Genomic DNA, 21,069 nt, shown 5'->3' with positions numbered 1-21,069 from the left:
AGTGATAGAAGCCCCATTGCTTGGGACTTTTAAAACTAGACAGGACAAAATATTAATAGATCTGTAATAAGGAACAATCCTACATTGACAGGGAGATGGACTGGATGACCTAATTTTCTTTCACCAAATTTTACTGTTCTGTGACATGGAGATTTTGGATAAGATTTAAGTTTATTTACTTAGCTCTATTTCCACTTTCATGACTCACCATTCATTCAGAGAGATTAAAAAATAGATTAAGTTAGTAATTATTTTGTGAGATTGTGTTCAACAGTGACAGTGATTTTCTATGCTAAAGCTCTATTTACTACAAGTTAGTCTAGAAGTTCATTTAGTTTCTGTCAAAAAGTGGCTTTTAGTTACTAAGCGGTTTGAGTTCTAAAGTTGAAAATATAATTTGGATACTTAAAATGTGGCAGAAAATTAGCCCTTATTCAGGAGAGATTTTTCTTCCCAAGAGTTAAGTCTGTTCTTAATTCTTTTGATACCATTTCCCCACCTACATTTAAATACAGGTGCTCTGGATGTGGCTTTTGGTTTAGGCCCCAAATCCAGCAATGTAATTGATGTGGGCAGATCCCTGAAGAGCCCAACTGATTTAAAACAGGACTCCTCACAGAGGAATTTATGCAAGTCCAGTCAAGATGATCAGATTGCAAGATTGAGACCTTTGACTTTAGTGTCCTTGGGACAGGAACTAGGTCACCTCCAGGTCCTTCACAGCACCCTACACATATTTTATGCACTAGCACTTAAGTCAGCACAATTCTAAGTACAGCCTATAAACTGCTGCTGCAGAGGCAGCACTGAACAACATTTCTTATGGGAAAGGAAAATAATGGCCACTTGGCATTTCAAATGTGAGAGAGTCAGGAAGGCAGTTTAATAGAAACAAAGACACCAGACATTTTGGTACTAACTTTAAAAATGGTTAGATTGTGTAAAAACTGACAGTGCCAATTACAGTGGATTAAAGCCCTTATTGCACAGTAGATAATTTTGCTAGTCCTTATTAAAGTGGAGGCTTAGTGCAGATTATTGAAATTTAGTCACAGCAATCCCCACCAGCTGTGGGGAGAGGGCCAGAAATGCCCTGAAGCAGGGCTAGGGCATTTATTGTGCCCCTCCTTGCCACTAGTAAATCTGCTGCAGCAGCTACATAGTGGTCCCACTTCGTCTGCACAGAGAAGTGGAACAGAGATGCTCATCTGCAGTAAGGAATGGAGACCTTTAGGAAACCATCCCTGCTGCCACCTCTTTGCTTCCCTGCAGCATTCAGATTACTTGTGAGAACAAAGAGAAGCTGGGGTCTCTCTTTCCCCTGAGCTCAGAACTCGCAAGAGTCTCATTTACTTTCACTTTCTTAGAACTACAGAGATCTTAGTGAAACATGGAGTATTCACAAGGCGGTGATTTTTCTAAAGACCTCTGCATCTTTGCTCCAGATAAAAGCCTGGTCATTTCTGTGACTGTGGGCATAGCGAGAGCCTGAGAAAAGGGGAGCTGGGAGGATGAAGAGCACAGTTACATGTACTCTCTGTTTCAGGGCACTACATAGTGCTGACCCGGAACTCCCACACTGGCCCAAGGGAAATGTGAGGTCTAAGATAGCGGCCCCATCTCCAGCAGACTTAGCAAATAGCAATAAAGGAAATACACTTTTAATGTGGGTTTGCAGTTTACCAGATTGTGGGCTAACAAGGTTTTACTGCAATCAAAAATAGCTAACTACTACTCTGATCCTTTCCTAATATCACACTTCTCCCTTTATTTATACAATTTAAAAAACTTTAAATCATAACATTTTTCTAACTTGTTTCTAACAATGCAATGCCAGCATTGCAAACTTTACAACAACACTTAGATGTTAAAAATTATTTTAATAGGAATTATATAAAAAAGAAAAAACACCCATATATTTTAAATCATTTTACCAGCATGCTTATTGCAGGCCAAGGATTTTGAGAGCTAGGAAAACCAATTAACAAGCATATAAAAACCAAAGCAAAACCTAAATAAAGTTGCTACAGTGGGCTAATTTCAGCCAATTTAGCTTTGGCAGAGTAGCAAATCTGATTTGCTGTGAGTGCAAAGTGTTATTAGGAGGGTTTTGGAAGAGTAACTGCTCTTCCTCAGCATATACACTGAAATATACACACTAGGCACAACAGAAGGATTGAGAAAGCATACAGTAGAAACTTCAACTCACTTTCCTTAATTGGTTTGTTTCTTAAATGATCAGTTTCACTCTGATAAGTGACCCCACAAAAATGGCATTGTGGGACTGCATGTTTGTGTCTCAATTTCCACAACGAAACATACTAGCTTACAAACAAAAGTATTTATTTCCCCCTCCTAACTGCCAGTCCTGCAAACTCATTCAGAAATCTCCAAGTAAAGCTGGGTGGCTTTCCTTCTTGTGCATCACCACCAGTAATACAAATCCTGCAGGTCAAATTATGCCCCCACTGACCACTGTAAAAGCCCGTTTTCTTCAATGGGTTTACACAGGGGTACTTGATAAGTTCTGAAATTAGAACTTAATACTCTCATTGAAGCATAAGGAAGAATGGAGTCCCATTCACACATACCTGTGTTAACCCTGCAGTAACAATAGTAAAAATTTATTTTAGTCACTAATGGTAGCAGGAATTAATCTAAATACACAGAGGGAGAACTTCTGTTAGGTAAAATGCAGCTTTTTATAGATACACTTTACCACCACATAACATGACCTATGAATGTTCAATTTGTATGCATTTAAATGTCAAATTGTCAGGAAAATGAGAAATTGTTTTATTATTTATTGGCTCTTATTTTGTGGAAGACCAGAGATTCCCCACTATCTGTTCTAAACAAAAAATATCATCCAGAAATTATTGAAGGGGAAATTAAACCTTTAGGCACTTTGAGGATGTGTGCCATATCAATATTGAGGTATTGGATATAGCCTGAAAATGACCACTGCCATATTGCTGCAACTGTAACATGCATATTAAACTTTTTGCTAGTACATTTGTTACTTAAATGAATACAATGTAAAAACTATTTTGCCCAGAGTGAAGAAAAGATTTTCTCCCCAGCACACTTTTTGCTGTAGCTATCTATTTTGAAAAGCAAACACCACCACAGGCTAGCTTTCTTCAAAGTGGCAGATGCAGGATAACCTCAACTTGCCATCTGAAAAATAACTGCTACCAGTCATGATTCCCCAATTCAGGGGAGAGGGGAAAAATCACAACCTTCAAAAAATCTCACAGGTTTTTACATGTCTCTACAATCATTGCACTGTTAAAATTAATCACATTTGGCAAGGCTGAACTAGCACATTACATGTTCTTACCTAAATAGAAAAAAATGCACAATCGTCTCTGAGACAGTGTGTTTAACAATAATTACTGGTCCAAATAAATATGAACTATTTCAGCTCTAATATGAAGGCTACTATTTTGAGTTATAACTTCCAGTAAGTATCCCCAAACACATGTGGGAAAACTTCTCCCAAATTTAACAAGTTTAGGTAAAATGGTATTATTAAAAAACCATGAAAAACTGAAGTAAGTGGTTGAGCACTAAAGAACACATGGAAGCACAAAAGTGATCACTGCTACATAGAATATTAAAAAAAAAATCAAATGAATTCATCTCTGTAGCCCTCCCTTATATTACACTAAATGCATAAGAATGCACTTATGATTTTTTTTTTGTTCATTTCAACACAGACCTTCTGTTTGATTAAGCAGCTTTGTTTCTATTAACTTAGTTGTAAAAAACACCATCAAGCTTGTGCTCATTAAATATATATATATGTATATATAAAAACATACAAAAAGTACAAGATAAATCACATTAAGAAACTTTTACAGGGTAATTGTCCTAATTTTTTATTCTTAGTCAAGGGCCCAATTTTTCTGTGCACAAAAATCTCAACGTGACTGTAGTTCCAGAATTCAGCATAGTGCCATTGCACAGAATTAAACTTTCTGTGCAGTCAAAAAACAAAACAAAAAAACCAACACACACCACAGGACAAAATATTCTTCTTAAATCAAATTCTATTTGTGAATTCAGCAAAATAATTTCTATAAAATAAAACAGCAAAATATTTAAATAGTATAGGGTGGGCTGTATCTGTTTTGCAGGGGTATTTGGTTTTTAGACAGGTTGCAAAAAATTACACACATTCAAGTTACCAATTTTCATTTAAATACAGTATTTACTGATGCGTTTCTTGAAGTCTTTAAACAAATGTTTATTCCAGACTAGAGATACCTTAGAATTGTATGTGACTAACCAGTAGTTTCTTTTATAATTAAACCCTGCGTCTAAAGTCAAGATTTCTCGTATAATGGTTAAAGAGCTAAGACAATTCTTGCTTTCAAGTAGAACTGTGAATGAGCAGAAAACCAGCAAGTTAACTTGGTGCAGTAGCACACACAAGTACTGTGTGATTTCGTTGACTTCCACTTCACTGGGATGCAGTAGAAGGAAAGTGTTAGTAGTTTATCTAATAAGCTCTACCAAAGAAACAAAACAAGCACACCAAATACAGTCTATTATGCTCCAGGCATCCTGGCATAGCAAAATTTTTGCATATTTGTTTTAAATCTTTTAAATTCCTATTACTGAAAACTAAGTGTTTTTATCCCACCCAGAGACAGAACTGTCCAACATTAGATGTGAGGAATATATGTGCAACTGAAAACCACTTGTTTGTCACATTTTCCCTCCCTCCCCCATTTTGTAGTCTAGGTGTAAGAAAAAGCTCTGAGCAATACAGTTGTCACTTTGGGACAACTACTGTCATGGTTGGGTTTTTTGCCCCGATTGGCTACACTAACCTGGTGTGAAGCCATGCTAAATGTTACAGCATAACTACAGCTTCAAAGTGATTAACCTAATACCAGAATGAAAAAGGCAATGAAAAAAGATCTAGAAACAATGTTACATCACCAATTTTCCACATCAACCAAATAATTAAAAGGTTACCAGCCATTACGTTGCTCATAGTAAAATCGACTCCAGTGGCAAAGAATTAACATGAAACTATTTTTGTGGTTGACATGGATAGGCTTTTTCATAAAGGAGTTGATCCAACTGCCATTAGGCAGGCAACACTGGTTGCAGAGCGCAGCGGATATATCAAGAAGTTACTTTTTGTTTTTGTAGATCTGTGAGTCTCATCAAGACAAAAAAAATGTTTCTTGCTTAAGAATTAACAGTCAAACATTAATATACTATATACACCTTTGCCATTTACACATTAGCATCAGGCCATTTATTACAAAACACTATACACTTTCCACTGCAGGCAGGTTATATATTGACAGCAATTTTCTGCAGATAAGACAGTGAATAGACTCTCCACTCCATGTTGATTAGGAATAGTTTTTCTAGTTTTAAATATTAGCCAGACACAGAGAAAGGTTGGACTGTAAGGCCTGGGTGCACAGTCTTGATGGAGCAAGTTAATTGATTATGTGCATTTAACTAATCTTTCGTCTGAGGCGGGGAAACTTCTTCACTGCCTTCATAATTTTCTTGTGCTCGTTGGCCAGTTCGTTGAGGGTTGTTCATATGATGTGCTGCTGGACCTGTATATGGCTGTCCATGCACATGGTTATTCTGCAAAATAGAATAAAACATTTTAAAGAGACCTTATGCTTGGGAAATTTTTTCTAAGCAATTATATTGATTCCCCCCTCCTTTGAACATACCCCAAAGCATAGTGAACTGGTTAATTAGTAATACATATTTCAGGATGTTTATTAATTACTGTGAAGTCTCCTGCTTTATCTTTTAAATGAATTTATGCTGAAGATTCTGAATTGGAATTGCGAAGATTAAGCTAGTGAAAAATTAGTAATTACAGATTTTAAATTGCAATTACATGCAAAACAAAGCAGGAAAAAGAGGATGAATGGAATGCTGCCTATGTGATATGTACAGTTTAGATTAAAATGTAGATATAGTTCTACCAGAAGATAAAACGGTATGGGAGAAAAATTTAAACACACACAATAAAAGAAATTAGTTATAAATTGTGCAAACATACATTAAGTTTTGCTCGCTAAAAAATAATTGCAACGGAAGTCAATAAAAGCTGAACAGTTATTTTCCCCAGATGCTAACAAGTACAATTTTTCAAAACTAACTAGTACAATTTTTAATTAAAAATACACCTATACAACTGTCAAATGTAAAACGTTGTCTGCCTATGACACTTCAGGGAACTGCAAGATTTGACCAAGCATAAACCTATTGCAATACTAAGAAAAAAGGGTTGTTTTTGTTACAGGGTGAGAAATGCCAGCAGTTGTGAGAAAGTGAACACATCACACAAGTAAAGAATTAATCAGCGAGTTTGTGATAAACTGCAACTTAACTCCAAGGGGACGGAGGAGTCTATATCACTTGCCAACTGCTCTGCTGAGAACATCAGTAAGGAAAGCAAGATGAAGGGGGAATGGGTTTGGGCAGGGCAGGAAATGAAATGAGCGGATTCAGAATATATAAGTGATTTGAGAAAAGTAGGAAAATAAAAACTACAGTTAATTCAGGGACCTACTAACTTCGGTATTACCAGCTCAATAATTCTAGTATGGTTTCTTTCACATCTAGCTTTCTATTTAAATAGATGCTAACAAAATAAGTCACTTAACCCTGAAACAGATTTAAATTTGATATGCACTTTAAACTTGGATATCAGGTTCACAGAACAAATTATATATGGGACAAAATCATTTTTAAGTACTTACTGAAGTCTAAAACAATTTACTAATGTAAGGCTGGATTCTATCATTTAAGTCAATGGTGCAATTCGCAGAGTAAGGTGCTAAACATGGAAGAAGCACTGCTTAACGAAACCAGTATGCATTCGCTAGGGGATGGCAGTCAGCATATATGCTTTTAGTATGAACGATAAATAACTTTATGGTAAAATTTGGGGTTTTATGTGAAATTCTGATGGAGAAATTGCTTCTAGTAAATGGTGCTCAATGTTCATCCTTATGATCACTCTATAAGTGTGAGATTTGAACTATAATGTGTTTCTAGTTAAATATTTACTACAGTGAGAGTTAGCATGAAAGCTAAAACAAAAAGTTAGACTTTAGATCCTTCAACGGAAAGTGAAACTCTGCACTGTTTACCTGTTGATACTGGGAACCGGGTGAATGAGGATACAATGGCGCATCTTCTGGTGGGGAGGATTCATGTTCATCTGGGGCATCTGGGTCATCTGGTTCCTAAAATTAACATACAGTAAAATATTATTTTCAAGTCAAATCCAATCCCATCCTTAAACTGTAATCTCACTGTTCTTGGGAGACCAAGACACTCCTCCTCTCCCTCCCCCCAACATTTTAAAAAAGTAACATTAAGTGACAGCTTGCTCAATATCAGAGAAAAGACTTACTTCTGATATAAGTTATCAGATATCACCTTATCTCTTCCTAGAATTGAATTTCACCATTTTAGTTCAATTAGGGGTATTCCAACTTTGGAATCAGTTAATGCCAGTACAAACAGTAAACAACATGAGAGAAGATTACTACAAACCATCAGCACTATACAACTGGCAGTCAGTGGAAACTACTGTTAATTTTAGGCAGTTTCAGACTAGCAAATGAAGTTACAGAACTTCTTACTTCTAAAACGAGCAGAAACCAGGAACAATCTGCTGCCCAACTCACTGTTGCTACTACTGGATAAAGTACAAAGGATTTTGAGCATTTAAAGCAGTAATTTTATTTAACTTCCCATTTGCTGTGAAGTCTAATTTTTTACCTCCTCTGGGCAGAGTTCACAAGCTTTTGCAAGGGTCATTCTAGCACTGTGTGATCTTTCCAAGAAGTAACCATTTGAGGTTTCATTACTCTGTACGGGGGGAGACCAATTATTATACGTGTATTGTGGATTTCCAGTATATGGCCTACGCTCAAGCTCATCTCCAAGCCATTCTACTGCCCAGGTCCATTTTCTCTTCAAATCTCCATTGCTCTGCAGAGATAGAAAAGTGACAGTTCAGAATCCCATTTTTATTCTTCAAACACCAATACTTCTCTATTGCCACAACATCCACGCATTGGAAAACAGGTTACTGTCTTCACACCAGCCCACTGTTTAAGCAAAAGTTCTTTTTACTGAGTACATACATTTTTCCCCCGAAGGGAAAAGCATTGGTGAGTTTGGAGCAGCTGCCACACAATCATTAATACAATCTGTATATTACTGTCAAGTTTAGCTGAATCCCTCCCTCCCACTTCCTTCTCCTGATCTTTTGACAAAGAAATATCCAAATGAGTTTTACTTAGAAGAAGAGGGCAATTTACTCTGTTGTAATTTGCTTAACTTACTTTTTGTCTAGAATTCTAAAACAACAATGAAGTCAGAATGGAAGGTATCACCTGTAAGATTTGGTAGGCTACAGGACAGTTGCTGAAAAGAGCTACCATGCACTTGATACACTGGTAAGCTCTTTTCTGATAATGGTTCTTAGAACGCTGAATGGTGTCAAATAGCCCATCCCTGTCATCTGGGATTCCTTTAAGTGCATTGTGAATCCTGGAGGGGGAAGGAAAAAGGAAAAAAAAAATTTTAGTCCTCAAATTTGTTACACATTATAGAACAGTAACTGGAATGACACTTCAATTACACTGTAATTATAAAAGTTAATATTCTGATTACAGGATTTTGTACTAGGTGTGTTCATCAAAAAGTATAACAGTAATTACAATGCAATGTATTAATTAGGACTCTAAAAGGGTTAAATAACAATTCAGTTATATGCTTGACCTCCTGGATATATTAAATCAGAGTAATCACAGATACCAAAAAAGCATAACGACAATTATAGCTATAGCAATAAAGTGTCACCCATTAATCATTAGTTCTCAATCAACAGAATTAAAACAAATCCTTTCCATAAATATCTACCACCCATTGTAATGTTAGAATATAGTTGCATCTCAGAAAGAACGGTTGCTTACCTTACAGTAAATGTTGCCTGAAATGTCATCAGTGTGGATCCCACTATAGATGCACATGCGCCTCATGCATGTGAGATGATAGTCTTTTGCTGGGACCGTGCATGCACCCCGTGCTTCTTCACATTCCTTTACGAGGGTATAAAGGGCGGAGCGTCCGCAACTGCCCCTCAGTTCCCTCATCAATTCAGAATCCCATATGCTGAGGGCTCCGAAAAAGTTGTTACGGAGGAAGGGTTGTGGGATCCACACTGACAACATCTTGAAGAAGGTTTAGTTCTGTCCACACAGAGGATGAATGAACTTGAAATTCCACAGTATGCAGTTTTAATCCTGGTACAGAATGGGTTTTTGGAAAACAAATTAACTTGATTTGAATGGAATTCTGAGACCACTTTAAGGATGACCATATGATGAGGTATCAGTACGACCATGTCTCCGTGAAATGTCATGTAGACAGATTCAGCCACAAAGACCTGGAGCTCACAGATTCTCCTAGCCAAGGTGATGGGAACCAGAAAGACCATCTTTAAAGTAAGATAATACAGGGTGCATCCCAAGAGTAGCTCAAAAGGGAAGCACAGTAAGATTTAGGAAGAGGATATTACGGTCTCACACAAAAGAGTTAGTTCTTTACCTGGGGTTAAAAATATAAAGAGGTCTTTGTGGATCTTCAATACAGTTGGTTGTGAGACGATCAAAGACAAGTGTACAGGTGAATGACAAGCTGAAATTGCTGCCAGGTGAACCACACATAGAGCTAAATGAAAGGCCAGAATGTTTTAAATGCAGTATGTAGTAAGATCTTTGGTACCTATGTTTCTACTGAGACTGGGTTGTGCTGGGCCACCCATATGGAGAACCGCTTCTATTTTGTGGAATTGGTCCTTCTTGTATGTTGCTTACAACTATGTATAAGGATTTTGTGCATCTGAAAGGAGCAGAGTCTGTCAATGGTTCTCAATCAGCCAACGTCCAGGCTGTCAGATGTGGTCACTTTGGGGCTAAATGCAGAATATAATCATTGTTCTGAGATATGTCTGGCAGAGATATGGGAGACCTGAGTGGACATCTGTAGCAGGTTTCTCACACAAAACTGCCTTAGCCAGTAAGACGCCATGAGGGTAACTGTGGCCTTGACCTGTCTGATCTTACATATTACTCTGGGAAAATTGGGGAAAAGGCATAAGTGAGGCTTCAGTTCCACAGACTTCCCACGAGCAAAAAGTTGGACATTTGGTGTTTTCCCTGGTGGTGAAGAGGTCTTTTGTGGGGCTCTCCCACTTCGAGATATCTGCTGGATGATGGAGCTCTGCAGTGACCACTCATAACTGGCGAGTGATTGTCTGCTTAAGAAGTCCTCTAGGCTGTTGCTGACTTCTGGGAGATGAAGAGCCACTGGGGTTATCCTGTGTTCCTGACAACATTCATAACACGATCACTCCCTGGAATGGGGGTAATAAGCACACACTGGTGTGTTTATGTAGACCACTGAAGATGTGTTGTCTTTTATGCAGAATTTCATATCACCCTAGGACCAGGACCCTTGCATCTCAGGTGGTCCAGGTGACCACCCCAACCTGTCTCTGACACATTTGTGATTAGTGTCACTGTTGGAGGAAAAACAGAAAAGGGTATTCCAAATGTTTTTGGGGTCTAGCTACCAATTCCTCTCTGAGATGACTCGAGGTAGAATATCTGATGACTTACTGGGAAATAGACTGACCCCTGAGTTTTAAGGGTCGCAGGAGAAGTCTAGCAAGTGGTGAGAAATAATTGCCATACTGACATTTGACTTAATAGTCTGAGACAGGCCTGCACTGTCATCATGGCCAGATTTGATTTTATTCCATTCAGCAGTCATTGCAAAGAGAGGAACTTGTCCTTGGAGTGACGTGAGGAGGCTACCACAGTTCCTATGATTGCTCTTTTGTGATAGAGTAAGGAATAATTTCAGTTCACCAAGAGGGCTAGCTGGGTGAAAAGGGAGAAGGCAATTTTCAGACCCAATGCTCTTCTGCTGGAATCCACCTTCGTTCAGCCAATCATTCCAGGTAAGGGTAGATATGGATATCCCTTCTCCTCATATAGGATGCCACAACAGCAGCCGATTTGTGAATATTGTGTGTGCTATGGAGAGTCCAAACAGCAATACTTTGTACTGATAATGGACTCCACTGTGAGGCTTAAGCCTGGTCTACACGGAGAAGAATATCGATCTAAAATACGCAACTTCAGATATGAGAATAGCATAGCTGAAGTCGATGTATCTTAGATCAACTTAGAATTACTAACTTCATGTCCTCATGGCACAGGATCGACGGCCGCCGCTCCCCCGTCGACTCCGCTTCCGCCTCTCGCCATGGAGGAGTTCCGGAGTCGACGGCAGAGCAATCGGGGATCAATTTATCGCGTCTACACTAGATATATAGACATGGCCTTAGGTACTTTCTGTGGGCTCGGTGGATGGCTATGTAGAAGTACACATCCTGTAGGCTGAAAACGATGAATCAGTCTTGAGTCTGAAGGGATGGAATGATGGAGGCAATAGTTACCATTCTGAATCTGAGATGGTGTATATATTTCTTCAGAATTCTAAGATCTAGGATAGGATGAAGACACTGTCTTTTCTGGAATGAGGATATATCAAGATGCCTCTTCCCCTGTATTCTTGTGAGACTTCTTCTGTGGCTCCTAGATGAAGCAACAAGGCTAATTCTGTTTGCAGAAGGCTGAAAAGGGTCCCTGAAGAGGGATGGGGAAGTGGGTAGGCGGGGGAAAGGACTGGAAATGGATGGGACAGTGGGCAATGATGTCTAGCACCCATCTGTCTACTCTAATTGCAGACCAGGCCTATTGGAAGGAGGTAAAGTTGGCTTGCTGAGGTAATGATTGGCTCTAGACAGGCTTTGGTGTGGCTCTCAACACTTCTGTCAAACCTGCTACCTCAGTGCAGGTACAGTGTGCGTGACAGAAAAGGACAGTGGTTGTCTCCTGGAATACTGGGGCATTTTTCTGAGAGTGTTTTCAGGTTTCCTACTTTGGGAGCAGGTGGATGTTCTCTGTCTCAGTTGTGATCGGGCTTGTGTATATACCTAAACACTGCAGTGTGGCCCGAGAGTCCTTTAATGAGTGGAACACCACATCACCAACACATAGTAGGAAGGTGATATGGAAGGGGGGGGTTCAGCTGTTGTGACCTGCACTGGATGTGCCATGTTTGTCTTTCTTCCACAGGACAGAAGCGATTTTGTCTGTACAAAGTGCAAGCTGGTCTCCATATTGGAAGAGAAGATTGAAGGTCTGGAGCAACAGATAACGACCCTGCGTTGCATACGAGAAACGGAGGATTTTCTGGACAAAAGTCAGGATATGCTTCTACGGGCACAAAGCTCTAAAGATTTAGAGCGGGTTGCACAGCGGAGCCAAGAGGCCAGTGAAGAAGCTTGGCAACATGTGACCTCCAGAAGAAGAAGGGGGAATGTCTGGGTTCCAGCAACGCAGACACAGGTAACTAACCGCTTTCATGTTCTCTCCACAGGTACCATTGCGGAGAGTGGACCAGATGATATGTCTTGGGGGGTGGGAGCAGAAGGAGACTCCGCTGGTTGGAAGGCATAAGATGCACTGTCCTGAGATGAGGGGTTCCACGACCACCACTCCCAAGAGAAGGAGGTGGGTGGTGGTGGTCGGGGACTCTCTCCTCCGGGGGACTGAATCATCTATCTGCCGCCCTGACCAGGAAAACCGAGAAGTCTGCTGCTTGCCGGGGGCTAAGATTCGCGATGTGACGGAGAGACTGCCGAGACTCATCAAGCCCTCAGATCGCTACCCCTTCCTGCTTCTCCACGTGGGCACCAATGATACTGCCAGGAATGACCTTGAGCGGATCACTGCGGACTACGTGGCTCTGGGAAGAAGGATAAAGGGAGTTTGAGGCGCAAGTGGTGCTCTCGTCCATCCTCCCCGTGGAAGGAAAAGGCCTGGGTAGGGACCGTCGAATCGTGGAAGTCAACGAATGGCTACGCAGGTGGTGTCTGAGAGAAGGCTTTGGATTCTTTGACCATGGGATGGTGTTCCATGAAGGAGGAGTGCTGGGCAGAGACGGGCTCCACCTTACAAAGAGAGGGAAGAGCATCTTTGCGAGCAGGCTGGCTAACCTAGTGAGGAGGGCTTTAAACTAGGTTCACCGGGGGAAGGAGACCAAAGCCCTGAGGTAAGTGGGAAAGCGGGATACCGGGAGGAAGCACAGGCAGGAATGTCTGAGAGGGAAGGGCTCCTGCCTCATACTGAGAATGAGGGGCGATCAGCAGGTTATCTCAAGTGCTTATATACGAATGCACAAAGCCTTGGAAACAAGCAGGGAGAACTGGAGGTCCTGGTGAAGTCAAGGAATTATGACGTGATTGGAATAACACAGACTTGGTGGGATAACTCACATGACTGGAGTACTGTCATGGATGGTTATAAACTGTTCAGGAAGGACAGGCAGGGCAGAAAAGGTGGGGGAGTAGCACTGTATGTAAGGGAGCAGTATGACTGCTCAGAGCTCCGGTGCAAAACTGCAGAAAAACCTGAGTGTCTCTGGATTAAGTTTAGAAGTGAGAGCAAGAAGAGTGATGTAGTGGTGGGAGTCTGCTATAGACCACCGGACCAGGGGGATGAGGTGGATGAGGCTTTCTTCCGGCAACTCGCGGAAGCTACTAGATCGCATGCCCTGGTTCTCATGGGTGACTTTAATTTTCCTGGTATCTGCTGGGAGAGCAATACAGCGGTGCATAGACAATCCAGGAAGTTTTTGGAAAGCGTAGGGGACAATTTCCTGGTGCAAGTGCTAGAGGAGCAACTAGGGAGGGAGCTTTTCTTGACCTGCTGCTCACAAACCGGGAAGAATTAGTGGAGGAAGCAAAAGTGGATGGGAATCTGGGAGGCAGTGACCATGAGTTGGTTGAGTTCAGGATCCTGACACAGGGAAGAAAGGTAAGCAGCAGGATACAGACCCTGGACTTCAGGAAAGCAGACTTCGACTCCCTCAGGGAACAGATGGGTAGGATCCCCTGGGGGACTAACTTGAAGGGGAAAGGAGTCCAGGAGAGCTGGCTGTATTTCAAGGAATCCCTGTTGAGGTTACAGGGACAAACCATCCCGATGTGTCGAAAGAATAATAAATATGGCAGGCGACCAGCTTGGCTTAACGGTGAAATCCTAGCGGATCTTAAACATAAAAAAGAAGCTTACAAGAAGTGGAAGGTTGGACATATGACCAGGGAAGAGTATAAAAATATTGCTCGGGCATGTAGGAATGAAATCAGGAGGGCCAAATCGCACCTGGAGCTGCAGCTAGCGAGAGATGTCAAGAGTAACAAGAAGGGTTTCTTCAGGTATGTTGGCAACAAGAAGAAAGTCAAGGAAAGTGTGGGCCCCTTAATGAATGAGGGAGGCAACCTAGTGACAGAGGATGTGGAAAAAGCTAATGTACTCAATGCTTTTTTTGCCTCTGTCTTCACGAACAAGGTCAGCTCCCAGACTGCTGCGCTGGGCATCACAACATGGGGAATAGATGGCCAGCCCTCTGTGGAGAAAGAGGTGGTTAGGGACTATTTAGAAAAGCTGGACGTGCACAAGTCCATGGGGCCGGATGTGTTGCATCTGAGAGTGCTAAAAGAATTGGCGGCTGTGATTGCAGAGCCATTGGCCCTTATCTTTGAAAACTTGTGGAGAACAGGGGAAGTCCTAGATGACTGGAAAAAGGCTAATGTAGTGCCAATCTTTAAAAAAGAGAAGGAGGATCCTGGGAACTACAGGCCAGTCAGCCTCACCTCAGTCCCCGGAAAAATCATGGAGCAGGTCCTCAAAGAATCAATCCTGAAGCACTTACATGAGAGGAAAGTGATCAGGAACAGTCAGCATGGATTCACCAAGGGAAGGTCATGCCTGACTAATCTAATTGCCTTCTATGATGAGATTACTGGTTCTGTGGATGAAGGGAAAGCAGTGGATGTACTGTTTCTTGACTTTAGCAAAGCTTTTGACACGGTCTCCCACAGTATTCTTGTCAGCAAGTTAAAGAAGTATGGGCTGGATGAATGCACTATAAGGTGGGTAGAAAGTTGGCTAGATTGTCGGGCTCAACGGCTAGTGATCAATGGCTCCATGTCTAGTTGGCAGCCGGTGTCAAGTGGAGTGCCCCACGGGTCGGTCCTGGGGCCGGTTTTGTTCAATATCTTCATAAATGATCTGGAGGATGGTGTGGATTGCACTCTCAGCAAATTTGCAGATGATACTAAACTGGGAGGAGTGGTAGATACGCTGGAGGACAGCGATAGGATACAGCGGGACCTAGACAAATTGGAGGATTGGGCCAAAAGAAATCTGATGAGGTTCAATAAGGATAAGTGCAGGGTCCTGCACTTAGGACGGAAGAATCCAATGCACAGCTACAGACTAGGGACTGAATGGCTAGGCAGCAGTTCTGCGGAAAAGGACCTAGGGGTGACAGTGGACGAGAAGCTGGATATGAGTCAACAGTGTGCCCTTGTTGCCAAGAAGGCCAATGGCATTTTGGGATGTATAAGTAGGGGCATAGCGAGCAGATCGAGGGACGTGATCGTCCCCCTCTATTCGACATCGGTGAGGCCTCATCTGGAGTACTGTGTCCAGTTTTGGGCCCCACGCTACAAGAAGGATGTGGATAAATTGGAGAGAGTCCAGCGAAGGGCAATAAAAATGATTAGGTGTCTGGAACACATGACTTATGAAGAGAGGATGAGGGAACTGGGATTGTTTAGTCTGCAGAAGAGAAGAATGAGGGGGGATTTGATAGCTGCTTTCAACTACCTGCGAGGTGGTTCCAGAGAGGATGGTTCTAGACTATTCTCAGTGGTAGAAGAGGACAGGACAAGGAGTAATGGTCTCAAGTTGCAGTGGGGGAGGTTTAGGTTGGATATTAGGAAAAACTTTTTCACCTAGGAGGGTGGTGAAACACTGGAATGCGTTACCTAGGGAGGTGGTAGAATCTCCTTCCTTAGACGTTTTTAAGGTCAGGCTTGACAAAGCCCTGGGTGGGATGATTTAATTGGGGATTGGTCCTGCTTTGAGCAGGGGGTTGGACTAGATGACCTCCTGAGGTCCCTTCCAACCCTGATATTCTATGATCTGTTTGGCTACTAAAGAGCTCTATTCCCTCAATAATCAGCTCCTCTATTGTGCATTGCACCTCCTTAGGAATGCTTAATGCTTGCAACCAGGAGGCCCTTTGAATGATAACGGTCACAACCACTAACCTATCAGCCATTTCCAAGGCATCCATGACTGTTGCTAAGACAACCTTATAAACAATTTGGCCCTCATTTATAAAGTCCTTGAGGTCCTCCATGCTGCCCTGAGAGAGTCTGGTTAGGAAAGTGACCACTGTCACAAGTAAGGGAACTGTATTCCACAAACTGAGCTTGATAGTTTGCCAAGTGAAGTTGTAAGAAGGCAGAGGAATAGGGTTTATGCTCAAAGAGAACCAGCCTTTTAGGGGCTCTCTTTTGGGGGTACACTTCTTGATTTGGACTTTTTTTGGACCACTGAAATCACCAAGATACTGAGTTAGGATCAGCACAGAATTATTAAAAGCCCTTATCTGGTATTTAGAATGTCTTATCAATCCTCTTGGCTGTAGGAGAAAGAGTTGCTGGAGCCTGCCAGAGTCCCTTTGCAAGCTCAAGTATTCCCTTGTTAATGGGGAGGAAAATACTGGCTGTGATTGAAAAATTCAGGATGTCAAAGAATTTATGAGACGACTTCTGGATTACCAAGATTTCAATGTCTAGAGTCTCTGCAATTTGAGCCAGTAGCTCCTGGAATGCTTTGAAAGAATTCAACACCGGTGCTGCCACATCCAGGGAGAACAATGATTCCTTAGGGGGGGGTCAAGAAGGCTGTATGTATTCCTCCAGTGCTGCCTAGATTTGTCCGTGATCACCTGAACCTGGCTCCAGCATGGGAGGTTGAGCTAGCAATTACAGTGGGAGTGAGATCTCCTTCCCTTCCTTAATAGGTGAGAAAGGGATCTGCTTTGAGAGACATGCGAAGGTGGTCCCAATACAGCCAAGAGGGTATACTATATTGGTATTAGCCCAGTTAAGTTTGACCTGCCCACTGCCACACATTGAGCTTATGATGGGCTCTCCAAGAAGGGAGCCTCCAGTGTCTTCTGCAGAGTCTCCTCCTGATCGTAGAGGAGATAGATCTCTGCTGAACATGGAGAAAAAATGAGGTGAAGGTGAGGAGGAGCACATCTCTTCAAGTGGCAGTGCCGTAATGTGGGGTGATCTTGGTAGCAGAGATGCCAGTGCCAAGCTCTACTCAGAGGACATCTCGGGTGGAGACGTAGACTCTTGCCAGTATATACACCTCAGGGTTCTACCAACAGTGCCCATGACAGTGGCTGAAAGACTGAGAATGTTCTGGCTGGTAACATGCAACCATGTCTTTCTTGAGCCATGCTAGTGGTTGAGCTTTTATCCCTAGCCCTCACAGTAGCAGAGCACTGTGACTTTCCTCAAGGCAGGACTGGTAGTGGCTGCGCCCAGTGGTGAGTGGAACAAGACCATCACAGGATAGGCAGGAATCAAAGCTGTGGGATTTTTAGTTTGCCTTGAGGTGTGGCAGTTGGTGCAAAGTGCCTAAACCCTCTGTACTGGAAGGCTGTCCTGTTTTTTTGCAGCGGTTCAGTTGAAAGCAGTCCACTTATTAGTGGAGAGAAAGAAAAACAAATTCTTCAGGTAGATCAGTGAAATAGAATGGCAGCAAACACTAATAAGTAGTGGGGTGGACCTGGGCAATAAGAAGGAACTGGGACATGGCTGTGATCACTCCACCCTATATACCCTCATAAGGGAGCATGAGGTGCCACAGACCCAGTGGACACTGCTACTCAAAACGCTCTTATATAACATGCTTGAGATGCATGCACACATACAGTGAGATCCACAGCATGCATACTTGAAAAATCCGAGTTAAACTCGTATTTCAAATGCTGAAAATCCAACAGCTGGACATATGAAAAGCAGTAACATTCAGAATCCCAAACCAACCCAGCACTTTTGCACGTCTAATGTTGTGTCTTATTAAATTGTTTCCCTCTCCAAGAGTGTTTCTTAAGCTAAAGACTATGTGAACTTTATACATCTAGCTCAGTTGGATATGCAAGTGTTGACACACCATACAGGGGTTCAGAATCTGGGGAATGTTTACACTGAAGCTGGGAGCAAGCTTCCTAGTCTGGGCAGACAGATTCATAATAGCCTGGCTCAAGCAAGAACGCTAAAAATAGCAACATGGATGATGTTGCGTGACAGCTCAGGCTCTCAAGCCCATGTTACACTCTGGGTCCAAGCTCAGGTGGCTAGCCCAAGCCTGCAGTGGCGCCACAATGTTCACACTTATGTTTAGTGCACTAGCTTGAGCTGAGCTAGTAAAAGTCTGTCTACCTGGGCTGGGAGCAAGGCTCCCCTCCGTACTGTAGACATATCCTGGAAGGTTTGTTGGGAACAACTTCCTATCAATATGTAAATCAAGACTTAGAAATAAATAAATAAATTTAAAAAAAGATCAGTCCCCAGTCTTTGGAGCACAGCAAGCCACACCACTGTCTTTTCAGAGGTGGTCTTCAGGGATATGTCCAGGTAGCAGCTGAAACTAGAAAGTCCAATGCAACTCTAAAGGGAATGACTTAAGGGCCCCCTCAAATATTTTCATCATTGCAGTCAGTTTTCATTGTAACACTCTTTCAAATGATTTACTAAAATCTAACTAACAACATATTTCCACACACAAGCTATCAAGCAGTGGCTGTATTTCAAAACATGGCTTACTACCACCTAGACGACGTTTATTGCAAGTTGTACCCCTCTTCCATGATACTTTTGATTTTGATTGAAGCTACCAGGAAAAAAAAAGTCAGTATTCATAAAGTTGCAAAGAAAAAACATTGAGCATTTTAATGGTCATTTTAAAAAGTCCTTATTCTCTCAATTGGTGAGAACTGTGTTTCAAACTGGTTTGAATATTTGGACACTCTTAAAAGAGACAACTGTCTATTAAAATGTGACCTAATGTAGAATGTTTACTGTCTTCAAAAACCGCAACTCTCCTAACTTCATGCTTCATACGTGTCAAAGGTAATAAATAATCCTATCCACATAGGAATGTGTCATGACCAATAACACCACTATTAACACAGTATACTCCTCTTAAATGGATTAGCCACTTTACTTTAATGTTTCCAAGACAGCAGTCTAGCCTAATGACACTGAGTACCAGTGACTGCTGCTTAACTGGAATATTAGTAAAAGGTTCCACTTTTAGAGGGATGCATTCAATTGGTGTTAAGTGGCTAAGTAGCTTTCTGCCAGCTGTGAAAAAAGTGAAATTCTAAGCTCAAGTTTTAAATACACAAGTTGCCTAATTTTAAAAGTAGGGATAAAAATGAAGTAAGCTGAACATAAGTTTTGTCCTTGTGTTTTGAATACCAGAGTTTAAGTCTTTTCAGATTTTTTAAGTCCATTTCTCTTAATCAGCAGAACCATTTAGTTGGGAAGAGAAACTGTCCAACAGGGGTGCCCCATATTATAAAAAGATGGGAGTCTACCGTAAATTGGAAAAAAAAGAATACTAACCTGTGGGTCTGCCAAGAGTCCTCAATTAACAGGATTTGCAAAAGCAGATCCAAGTAAGGTCGAAGTTCATAGGTGTATGAATATGCAACCTTAAAAGAAGTGAAAATGAAGTGAAAATTATATCTCAGAAAAAAATGTTTCTTAAAATATTATGTTGTAATAAAGATAACTAGGACATGAGTTTGAGATGGTTGCAATATTCACGTTCTGAATTCTCAATTCTGCTTCTCTGGCACTCTCTCTCAGACAGCATTGTCACTCTGGGGCCTTCGCTTCCCCAGGATGAGTTTGGCAAAACTCCCTCAGCTCTTGGGAATTTTGATTCCAAGGGGTGGTGGTAGTAGCAAGCACTGCACAGAACATGAACCAGGCCCTTACTAGCTGTTGCACACAACCTCCCCACTATTACAAGATATAAATATTGACATTTCAGCATCCCAGCCAATTACCTCAGTTGTACAGCATATGAATCTCCTGAGGAGACAAGACCAGCAGAGAGATTTACAAAGGAAAGAAACGGACTAAAAAATGAAACTAAAGAAAAAAGAACACCTCAAAAAATGTGACACCCAAACTCTGAGGGGAGGAAGGTAGATGAAGGAGAATCCTGTTTGAAAAATATAGCTTCAGAGAAGCAGAACAACAAGAAAATACTTTCTATTACAATTCTTGCTTCTGGAGAGTAAGCAGCATAAAGGTTATCCCAAAAGAAAAAGTAAACTGCAAATAGCTGCAAAAAGCAGTAATATTAATGTCAATGTTGTTTTTTAAAGATACCACTAGACACTCCAACCTATACGATGAATATAAATGTCACAGAGAATAAAACTAGTCCAACCTAAAATAAGGGACATCCAAAAGTAAAACAAAACTTCTACTGGGGTGGGAAAATGTGATCTTCCTTACCTAGGAAAGAGTTTTTAGAGTAGAGCTTGGAATCGAAAACCAGATTCCTTCCTAAAGACTGAATCCAAGTAAACATGCTTTGTAAATGTGTGAGAGGACTACATAGCTGCTTTGCATACCTTTGCAAGAGAGACATGTCAGATAGCCAGTGGTCATAGCTTTGGCTCTAACCAAGGGAGCCTTGATATGGCTGGCATGAAGATGAAAAGCTAAGTCATTATAGAGGTGTCTGGCAGCAACTTCATGGTTAGCTTTGCATCGTAAAATAGACTTAAAATAGGGAATAATTTCCTCTCTCTCTTTAAAAGTAGGTGGCCCAAATGGTGCAAAATTTCACAATAGGTTAGTTTGTATGCCCTTCAATTTTCTGTGTGGATTCTGTTTGGCTTCTCTTCATACATTTTTAAAAGGAAGTCTCAAGTTAGGTTCTGGCTGAAAATTTCCCTTGGCAGGCCTAAATTTTCATTATTGATGACAGACAATGCTTTTTAAGAGCTATCTTCAAGGAA

At 41.4% G+C, this 21,069-nt stretch overlaps 1 protein-coding gene across 5 annotated transcripts in view; it reads right to left on the bottom strand.

The window, feature by feature from the left end:
* Nucleotides 1-4,037: 4,037 nt before the first annotated feature.
* USP9X (ubiquitin specific peptidase 9 X-linked) overlaps nucleotides 4,038-21,069 on the bottom strand; it is a 204,023-nt gene continuing 186,991 nt past the window's right edge. For all 5 annotated transcript variants that reach the window (XM_073358612.1, XM_073358602.1, XM_073358592.1 and 2 more), the window contains 5 exons: nucleotides 19,655-19,743; nucleotides 8,409-8,565; nucleotides 7,789-8,001; nucleotides 7,152-7,247; nucleotides 4,038-5,625 (listed from right to left, as the gene is read on the bottom strand). In XM_073358612.1, the coding sequence (XP_073214713.1) occupies nucleotides 5,491-5,625; nucleotides 7,152-7,247; nucleotides 7,789-8,001; nucleotides 8,409-8,565; nucleotides 19,655-19,743 (690 nt within the window). In that variant the 3' untranslated portion in view covers nucleotides 4,038-5,490. The remainder of the gene's footprint in view (nucleotides 5,626-7,151; nucleotides 7,248-7,788; nucleotides 8,002-8,408; nucleotides 8,566-19,654; nucleotides 19,744-21,069) is intronic.

The sequence above is a fragment of the Lepidochelys kempii genome, chromosome 1 (genome assembly GCF_965140265.1).
Source record: "Lepidochelys kempii isolate rLepKem1 chromosome 1, rLepKem1.hap2, whole genome shotgun sequence".
Taxonomy (NCBI): domain Eukaryota; kingdom Metazoa; phylum Chordata; order Testudines; family Cheloniidae; genus Lepidochelys; species Lepidochelys kempii.
This window is presented reverse-complemented; position numbering and strand designations above follow the sequence as displayed.